The sequence below is a fragment of the Salmo salar genome, chromosome 24 (genome assembly GCF_965601325.2).
Source record: "Salmo salar chromosome 24, fSalSal1, whole genome shotgun sequence".
Classification (NCBI taxonomy): Eukaryota; Metazoa; Chordata; class Actinopteri; order Salmoniformes; family Salmonidae; genus Salmo; species Salmo salar.
Window position 1 is genome coordinate 28,326,655 of NC_138314.1, and position 9,828 is coordinate 28,336,482.

A 9,828-nucleotide genomic window follows, 5' to 3' on the forward strand; every position below is an offset into this window, starting at 1 on the left:
GATAGATAGATAGATAGATAGATAGATAGATAGATAGATAGATAGATAGATAGATAGATAGATAGATAGATAGATAGATAGTAGGATCTTAATTTGATCATTCTTTTGTTGCAGAGAACTTTCCTGCACAACAGGAAATGCAAATTGTGGTGTATTTGAGTTTTAAAATGTCCACTTTGAAATGTCAGACTTGATTTGCCACTACAAAAATGTCCATGAATTATAATCCACATAATAATTCAAATTTCCTTTTGCTGCAGGATTATTTTCCTGCTGTAGAAAACTGACTCAAATTAAGATCCTACATCTGTACAGAAAATAAATGTATGGCATGATAAAAACAATATGTGTAATGTTTGTTGTTGTGTGTGATTGTAGGGTGAGCTTGGTTCTGCTGGTATTCCTGGAACTAAAGGACACAGAGTAAGTCACACCCCTTTAACCAATCAGCTCTAAACAAGTAAAAGTCAACAGTAAAAAGAACAGAAACACAAATGGCTCAATCATTGCTGCACTCTCATAAACCACAGCAATAAAGAGAGGTGTGATTGGTTGCTTATCAGATGATCCTCCTTAGACACAGACATAACTGCCTGCCTGTGGGCCTGTGGTGGCTATTGCTGTCACAGCTCTCCTGTTTATATGAGCACCTACATGTCAGACAGACAAGACTAGATAGTGTACCAGTAAAGAGGTTTACAAGATACACAAGAGGTTTACCTGATCATCCCCAGGGGTTTGTAGGATCAGTCAGTCAGTGTCTTTGTAAGACACATTCAGCATGGCACAGCCAGGGATGATCTGAGGTCCTCAACACTGCTTTGTAAAGTCTTGATATGTGATGCTGGTAGGGCACATTGAATTAGGGTATACATTTGTTGCTACAGTACATGGTTGTACATTCACGAGTCAATGTGTGTTTAACCTCTCTGTCATAAATCCAGGGATTTTCAGGTCTGGGGGGAGCACCAGGACGAGCAGGTCCTCCAGGTGCTCAGGTATGTCCAACAATAAATGTCGCTCACCTATCATTGCTGGACCTGCACATTCTGTCACCCTCCTCAACCTACTCATTCTTACACTCTATGTTTGTATCTATTTCATGATTTCAACAGGGTCCTCCAGGAAAGTCTGGACAAGACGTCAGTCCTGGGCCACCTGGTGATAGGGTGAGTACTGTAGGCCAAAAGCCTCTGTCTCAGACCGAAAATATTACCGACATTTCTCGTTAATGAGTTTCTCTGTTCTCTAGGGCTTCACAGGGAAAGATGGCGTGGAGGGTCGCCAGGGGCCAGTGGGCATGTATGTAAGTGTTACCTGTCCAAACCCAACAAGGTGTTAGAGTGGGCTAGTGGCCATAACCAGTCTACATTTAATTTATCTTAATGTGTTTAGAAAAGTATTTTTATAATCCCGCTGTGAGAGTTCATGCTCTGTAGGTGTTACTGTAATCTGTTCTTTTTTCTAAGAAAAGTGTAAAAGATAGATGTTTAAACCAATTATTATCATCTTAGTGCAGTGATACCTACTACTGCCAACAACCAACTTTGTGTGGAACAACCAACTGTAACCATAACTGTGGAAACCCATTCCTTGTACAGGGCTACCCAGGAGCAGTGGGTTTAACTGGGAGACCTGGTCATTTTGGAGAAAGGGTAAGAAAATACCCCATACAGTTCTACCACATGTTAGTGTTAGTATAGTTGTTGATTTCATTGAATGCCGTCTGTCTGTCTGTCTGTCTGTCTGTCTGTCTGTCTGTCTGTCTGTCTGTCTGTCTGTCTGTCTGTCTGTCTGTCTGTCTGTCTGTCTGTCTGTCTGTCTGTCTGTCTGTCTGTCTGTCTGTCTGTCTGTCTGTCATCAGGGAGAACCTGGTGTGAGAGGCCCCACTGGTATCCCTGGGAAGAGTGGACCACCAGTGAGTACACTGTACTGACACTCACATTATGGAAAGAATAGTGTAAACTAATATTGGTGGAAATATTACACATTGATACCTTTTATTACCACGTTGATGTTTTTGATCTGTCCTATAGGGGTTAAAGGGATCTAATGGAGAGAGAGGGCCCGCTGGACCACAGGTAAGGAAGCTCACTCTTTAAGACCATTTTACTCATACAGACTAGCTTTAGACACACTGGATGAGGTTTCCCCCTGGGGTTACAGCCTGACTCTGCCGTGATGTTTTTCTGGTTTATCCACCTCAGGGTCGTCAAGGAGACACTGGACTCAATGGCATACAGGGGTCACCAGTGAGTAGCACTTTTAAATCATGACCTTGTCCTCTTGTGTGGTTAGATGGCACTTTGATGATTTGGTCATTTTGTTTTCTAGAGACAGATGAAGTTATGAGGTCCATGATTGGCTGATGTGAATGTACTATGGTCCATATTTGTCTTGTGGTTGAATCAGAAGATAATAAAAAAATATGTTTTTATTGTTACATACATCGGATAGGTGCAATGCAATGTTTTTATGCAGGGGCAGCCCTGGAGCAAATTAAGTTTAAGTGCCTTCCTCAAGGGCACTGGTATTCGAATCAGTGACATTTTGTTTACTGGCCCAATGCTTTAACCGCTATGTAACTGGTTTTAGGGTCCTCCAGGCTTACCAGGGTCAGAGGGCAGGACAGGGAAGCCAGGCCCCCCAGGAAGCCAGGGGCCTCTGGGGCCTCAGGTGCCAGCCGGGCCCACCGGGTTTCCAGTGAGTGGGTACTTTTCATCTTTTCTTTTCATCTTTCAGGCCTATCTGTATATTAGTTACAAAGATATTTTTGTATTATTCTATATTCTCTTGATGAAATATTTGAATGAACATTACAGATATTAAAATGTATTATCAATACATGTATAGTCACTCTTGAGTCTGATAATGTATTTTATCTACTGTATCCAGGGCACTCCTGGGATGGATGGCGTAACGGGGCAGGTTGGAGAAAATGGAGTGCAGGTGAGTTCAATGCCAGCCCTAGCTCTTGTCTTTTTCTATTTTCCAATGATAGATTGAAAGCAATAAAGCATGAATCATGACAGTCGGTAATGCATTGAGTGATGTACTGTACTTTTGTGTCTGTTTAGGGAGCAGCAGGGCCTGTTGGGGACAGTGGGCCATCTGGACTGGATGGACAGCAGGTGTGTGTCTGTTCCTAGACAGTCGTATACCCATCCACCTCCATTAGGACTGATGTTGTGTTTTTTGCTATTTTTTGTTTTCATGGTGTAAAGTGTGGTATATAATACAATACCTTTGCAATAGTGCTATCATGGCTGACATTGATGACCCTGTACTGTATTCTCCTGCCTCCCAGGGTCCCCCAGGAACAGTTGGTGAGGAGGGGCCATCTGGCAGGAAGGGGGAACCGGTCAGTGACATCATCACAATAGGATTTCCTCCCTTTTTCAGTAGTTCAGTTCAAATGTGTTAATTAGATCGCTCACTACTCTATCCCCACCTCTCTGACTCCATCTATGTTGCTGTGAGACAGGGAGCTCCAGGTCCCTTTGGAAAGCCAGGGCCGAATGGGCTACAGGGAGAGCCAGGGCCACAGGGCTCCCAGGGGCTGCAGGGTGAGCCTGGGCCAAGGGGCAAAGAGGTCAGTTGTATTACCCTTTCTACCAAGCTCATCTACAGACACAGGCTGCCATCATTATCAGCTTGGGAAGTGGTTTCATGGTTTTCTGTGATTGTCTGTTGCAGGGAGAGATGGGAGGTTTCGGCAACAGAGGATATCCTGGTCCTAAAGGACAAAAGGTAATGGAATGAACAGAATAAAGAATTCCTACTTAATATATGCTTTATGTGTGGTTCTATATGTATGATACAATGCCTGTTAAGATTTTCAGAAGTCTTTGAAAAATGTATTCTTTCTCCTCTGCCATACAAATCCCAATCTGATACTTTCCATATTGTTGTTTTTCCTCTCCAGGGGGACATAGGACCTCGTGGATTCTCTTGGTCGGAGGGGCCCTCAGGAGCTCTTGGGGACAATGGGAAAAGAGGAGTGACGGGAGAGAAGGGCTACGTAGGACTACGAGTAAGTGACTGATAAGGTGTATTCTATACTAATGTTTGATGGTTTAATAGAGGTGATGTGTGTGTGATATGCAGATTTGGTGCTTCAGCGGTGTTCTGTTTATGTTCATCAGGGCCAGGTGGGGTTGATGGGGGAAGCTGGACCATCGGGCTTGTCTGGACTGGAGGTAGGTTTGAAGTAGACTGGAGTGTATTGATAGTTAGAACATCTGTTATTACTCAGTAATGGCAATGTCTCTAATGGCTTTGTAGAATACTCTGCTTAACAACCTGTTATTGTTCCAGGGTCTTCCAGGACCTTTTGGATTGGCTGGGGCTGATGGACCACAAGGGCAGAAGGTACAGTATGATGTTGAAATTCTCTATTCACGATCGGGACAATGATGCCATATAGCTTTACAGTAACATGGAGTTATAATTTCTCTAGGGGGACAAAGGCCCTTATGGTATGGCTGGGAAACCTGGAAACTCAGGCCTTAAGGTATGTATTGCCATCAAAATTGTAGTTCATTTTCATGTATGAATTATAGAGAGTAATGTAACTGTAGGCTTGATTGGTTTTATTGAGCTGTTGTCTTCTAATGACAGGGGGTGTCAGGCATCAGAGGAGTGAATGGTGACATGGGGAAACATGGACCAAAGGTACTTAGTATATCCAAATCATCTGCCAATTTATATTGATAAGATTGCAATTCAAACCATATGCACAGCATCATTGATTGCACTTGCATGGTCAATTTCTGTCATAATTCAATTTTGTTGGTTTATTGTAGGGAGTGGGGGGAGGCATGGGGAGACAGGGAGAGATTGGTCCAAAGGGTTTCCCCGGACTTAAGGGGCCCAAAGACGAGCCTGGAGATAAAGGAGAACCAGGAGAGCAGGTGAGGCTGATTGATATTTTCTTTCTAGAGAACATCTAAATTGTTCATTAAGATGACTGTCTGAATGTCTTTGTCGGGTCCAGGGGCCAGAGGGTCTTCCAGGCGACAGGGGGCACCAAGCGTCTCCTGGATTGGAGGTAGGAACACAGACATGTGAACTGTGGTGTTGATATGTCTTTGGCAACATGACATAAGTTGGTAAACATTTTGGTTGATGTTTTTTTCTACTCATCCCTACTCTTAGGGTTTGCCTGGTGAGGTGGGGCCTCAGGGAACTGTTGGCCCACCAGGACCTTTGGTAAGTGCTACAATAACGTGTTAGACCTAATATACAAATGAAACACACATGTTCCAATATCTTCACCAGAAATAAATGTCTACTGATGACGTTTTAGGATAAGTCAACATTACCTTTTTGCTCTTCAGGGACCAAAAGGTCGAACAGGCCCTGAGGGGAGACTTGGCCAGAAAGGTCAAAAGGTCAGGTTAAGCTTCACCTTTCACCTGTCTTTACATATACATATATAGTATTTAGCACTCTGTCCCATTCTGACATCCTACCTGTATCAAAGGCCATATCATAATGTCCACTTAGTGTAGTATGTGATTGTAGGTCTTTCTTTTTGTCAGGGGTATGATGGTCGAAATGGGTATCCAGGAAAGACCGGACACATTGGAAGGAGGGTGAGAATTACACCATTGCTTATTCAGTCTCTCTTTTTCATATGTTAAAAATGTATCGTTCCAACTAATATGGATCTTGATTCTTCATTTGATTCTAAAAGCTGTTCTTGTTTCCATGTAAGGGGAATAGAGGAAAAACTGGAGGCAAAGGCTTAGGTGGAGAGAGAGGAGAAAAGGTCAGTAATCACTATTGACCGTGAGAAACTCTGGCCCGATTTTGCATTCGCCATAACATACAGTATAATGTTTCTTCACCTTGATAATATTTTGCAGTGGTGCGAGTTTGTGTAAGGTCAATGGGGCATCAGATTTTAATCAGGATTTGACCTTTCTATGGCCTACAGGGAAAGAGGGGAGATTTTGGTTCAACCGGGCCTCCAGGAAGACAAGGGCCTTACGTAAGTTATTTGATCTGTTTTGGAAAGGCTGTGTGCACTTTTCAATGCCAGGAGGATTAGCTCTATAACTCAATCACTGGGTCCCCAAAACTCAGGAAATAACTTCCCTTGTTTCTCTCAAAGGGGACACCTGGCTTACAAGGAGAGAAGGGTCTAATGGGTGGACCAGGTATAGAGGTAAGACCTTGACTGAAGCCTCAACAGGATTATGATATGATTGAAGAAGTACAGCACTTTGAGCTCATTTTATGTGACACTAATATATTTCCCCTAAACTTACAGGGAGAGAAGGGGAAGATGGGACTAACAGGTCCTCCTGGAGGTCAGGGGTTGAAGGTACTTTTGAGCTCATTTATCCCAAGAAGCGTATTACACTCGAGTCAGATGTACTACAATTTTTTATGTAGATTCACTATGGATGCATTTTGCCTCCATCATTCCTTTGTTCATATCCCTATACATTTCCTGTATGTAATAATGGACCCAGTTCCATGATGTATTGAGTCAGTCGAGTGTTTGTTTCAGGGGACACAAGGTCCTTTGGGACAGACAGGGAGGGCTGGCCTAAAAGGAGAACAGGTAAGATGCACCTTCTAGTATCTGTCCGTCTAGTGTGTTCCGACTCAGTGTTCTGTTAAGTATTCATCATTAATCGTGGCATTGCTATTGAGTTGTATTGACAGTGATTTATGTGTTCTGTCTTTGTAGGGAGACATTGGTCCTCATGGGGAATGGGGGACCCCAGGTCTACCTGGAATGCCTGTAAGTTGTCCTTTTTCAGAAATATGGTACTGTATTTCCCGTGTATTTCTGAAAATATACTAAACGTACTTATACAGAGAAAAAGTAAATGCTAATGTGATGAATTTTCTCTTTTTATAGGGTTTGTTTGGAGAAAAGGTATGTGTATAACAGTTCTCTAAATACAAATACACACATTTGTTCTGTTTTTTATGCATACCTTTGTGTCTTGTCAATGAATTATTTAGAGATTGGGGGATTGACTGAGGGCACTGACTAAATGTGCCTAATTGTCAGGGTCTAAAAGGATTTGCTGGAACAGCAGGTCCTGTTGGAGTGAGAGGCCTGCCTGTGAGTATGACCCTACTCGCATCACAAAACATTACAGTACCAGCCACTTTACATCTGTTTAATGAAATCAAAATAATTCCTGACCCAATCTGGCAACCCAGGGCAATGAGATTAACTTTCATATTGTGTTTATTTTTCCTTGTTTATGTCAGGGCCTCCCTGGACCTCCTGGCCCCCCTGGAACCTCTCTGAATCTCACTCTGGCACAACTCAAGGTAAGTCATTGGTAATCTATCCAAGCACATCCAAATACTTCCATTTTGAAACTAAAGCCATTTCAGCAGATTTAGCCATTACTATTTATATTACAACACCTCCTTGTTTCACCCCCTGCCTGATCAGGACCTCATGTACCTGTCAGACAAGCCCAACTACCTCCTGATCCAGACTCTGCTGGATTTATTGCACCAAGACCTGCGCTTGCTCATAGATCCACCAGACGGCACCAAAGAACACCCGGCTACCACCTGCTTGGAGCTCTGGCTCTCCCAGCCCAACTTCACTAACGGTATGGGCTTCTTCCACAATGTGAAAACTTCTCCGTTATATTCTAATACCACAATATTGGTATCAGATATTTTAAAGCATCTTAAATGTACAATATGCTTATTGGATTTGTGTGGGAGTGGTTGTACAGCAGCAGAGAGATTGAACCCTGCTCAGTTTCTGATGTAAAGGTTGTTACATGTTCCAGGGATGTATTACATTGATCCTAACCAGGGCAGCCCAGCTGATGCCCTTCTGGTGTACTGTGACTTCACTGCAGCACCAAAGACCTGTCTGTCTCCGCTCCAGCCTCAGGTCCTTCCACACACACTTCTGGCTCTGGGACCCACTGAACTATAGATCTTATATAATGTGGTAATAAAATATGCTAAATGTATGTAATAACATATGAAATACATTCGAACTTCAGGTGCCAGTAAAAGCATGGCTGAAGGATTCTGGGACAAATAACTCATTTCATTGGTTGAGTTCAAAGGAAAAAGGCTTTCAGGTAAGCCTCAAATCCAATCATGGTTCTCAAATCGAATCAAATCAAAGCTTATTTGTCATATGCAAATGATACATGTGATGTACACAGTACAATTAAATTATTTTGTGTTTCTGGTTTGATTTCCTTCCTTCCATGCCCTCTCCCAGTTTGAGTATCTAGGACCTGACGTGGTGCAGATGAGATTCCTGAGGTTGAACAGCAGGCTCACCAGTCAGAACATCACCTACTCCTGCCAGCCTGGGAACATACAGGGACCAGGCGAAAGAGAGGTGAAGTTCCTGGCAGACACACAAAGACAGAGTTACCTGGGGACATTACAAGATTGCGTGGTATGTTTTTAGACTACCCTATAATGATTACCATGTACTGTATTAGATTAGGGGTGGTGGTGGTGGTGGTGGTGGTGGTGGTGGTGGTGAGGAGAGGAGGCTGTTGAGGGATGTTGAAGAGAGTCACTTCAATACTTAATGTACTTTGTGTTTCTCTTGGCAGCCCTCTGAGGAACTGCATTCCGGAGGCCTTCGTGAGGCGGTGTTCCAGTTTGAGAGTGAGGACTTGGATCTGCTTCCCCTGAGAGATCTGGCAGTGTTCGGCAGCAGTGACCTCACACAGGAGTTTGGATTCACTGTTGGGCCTGTGTGCTTCAGCTAAAGGAAGAGAGACACTCTCTAAGGACTGCTAAGAGCAGAGACAACCATGAGACAACCACCAGCCAGTGGGGAAATGACCCAGAGAAATGGGAGAGAAACAGATACAGAGAAAGACATCAGCATCTCTCCTCTTCTCATGACATTCTTGTTTATTGCTAAGACAAAGTAGACGTACCAACCAACAGGAAAAAGTGTCTCTTTTCTCTATCCAAAAGTTGACCAGTTTCAAATATGAACTGGTTAGTCTATCCATTTTCAGATGCCAGTGATATTCTTGAGAGAAATGATCTTTGTATTTTGTTTACACTGATTTCACTGATTTCATTTGTGATATTGAAACATGCTTATTTATGTAATTGGTTTAAATGACCGAGGTTTCTTTAAATGCTAAAGGTTGCTATAATTATTTTTTCACGTTACCCATACTTAATTCAGGTATGTTCTTGATGAAGAGCACTGTGGTTTACACATTAACCTTCACTGCTGCAATTTAACAATGTGTCGCAAATTGGAGACATAGCTAAATCTCTATTTTATGAGCTCCGTGCTCTCTACATCATTATATACACACTATACCCTTACATCTGCAGTTAGAAACTAAGAAACATTCCAATATTGATCCCTTGGTCAAAAACCAGGAAGACTAATAATATTATGACTATTAGGAACTATGACAATTAATTCTGTCTGGTGATAATATTGTATGCATTATTGCATCACCTGATAGATGCAGTAACCTAATCACCATTTCTACCATTTGTGAAATGGTGATGTTTTGATTTCTGTTGATACAGAGGAACAATGCAGTACTGTAAAAAAAAATGTTTTTACGTTTTTCTTCAGTTTCATCTTTGTTTCAAGATATGTATTTAATTGTGATTTACTTAATTTATATGCTGGCCATTTTCTTTGATGTTTTTCTTTTTAAGTTTGAATAAATAGCAATCATTCATATTCTCATGTTTTGTATTGTGCCCCCGAGATACTAGTACTTTTGTTGTTAGACTGAAATGTATGAATAAATGAAGGGACTGTACTAATTAATTCCTAATTAATTGGTATTGTCACATGGACTATTACACACAATTTATTGA

At 42.2% G+C, this 9,828-nt stretch overlaps 1 protein-coding gene across 1 annotated transcript; it reads left to right on the forward strand.

Moving 5' to 3' along the window:
* Positions 1–3: 3 nt before the first annotated feature.
* On the forward strand, positions 4–9,688 carry si:dkey-61l1.4 (uncharacterized). The gene is made up of 38 exons (XM_014171603.3): positions 4–423; positions 945–998; positions 1,116–1,169; positions 1,253–1,306; positions 1,602–1,655; positions 1,865–1,918; positions 2,037–2,081; positions 2,208–2,252; positions 2,596–2,703; positions 2,896–2,949; positions 3,078–3,131; positions 3,308–3,361; positions 3,485–3,592; positions 3,697–3,750; positions 3,926–4,033; positions 4,146–4,199; positions 4,318–4,371; positions 4,460–4,513; positions 4,621–4,674; positions 4,806–4,913; positions 4,997–5,050; positions 5,158–5,211; positions 5,340–5,393; positions 5,544–5,597; positions 5,720–5,773; positions 5,942–5,995; positions 6,119–6,172; positions 6,278–6,331; positions 6,521–6,574; positions 6,704–6,757; positions 6,878–6,895; positions 7,034–7,087; positions 7,240–7,302; positions 7,430–7,595; positions 7,782–7,888; positions 8,004–8,084; positions 8,231–8,413; positions 8,577–9,688. Exons 4-38 carry the CDS (start codon positions 1,301–1,303, stop codon positions 8,733–8,735), a joined length of 2,439 nt encoding a protein of 812 aa, XP_014027078.3. The 5' UTR covers positions 4–423; positions 945–998; positions 1,116–1,169; positions 1,253–1,300; the 3' UTR covers positions 8,736–9,688.
* The last annotated feature ends 140 nt before the right edge of the window (positions 9,689–9,828 follow it).

Bases quoted from the DNA above. Each gene is read 5' to 3' on its own strand.
- si:dkey-61l1.4 (XM_014171603.3), top strand. The intron at 7,303-7,429 runs GTAAGTCATTGG...CTGCCTGATCAG, and splicing joins TCACTCTGGCACAACTCAAG to GACCTCATGTACCTGTCAGA. The intron at 8,414-8,576 runs GTATGTTTTTAG...TTCTCTTGGCAG, and splicing joins GGACATTACAAGATTGCGTG to CCCTCTGAGGAACTGCATTC.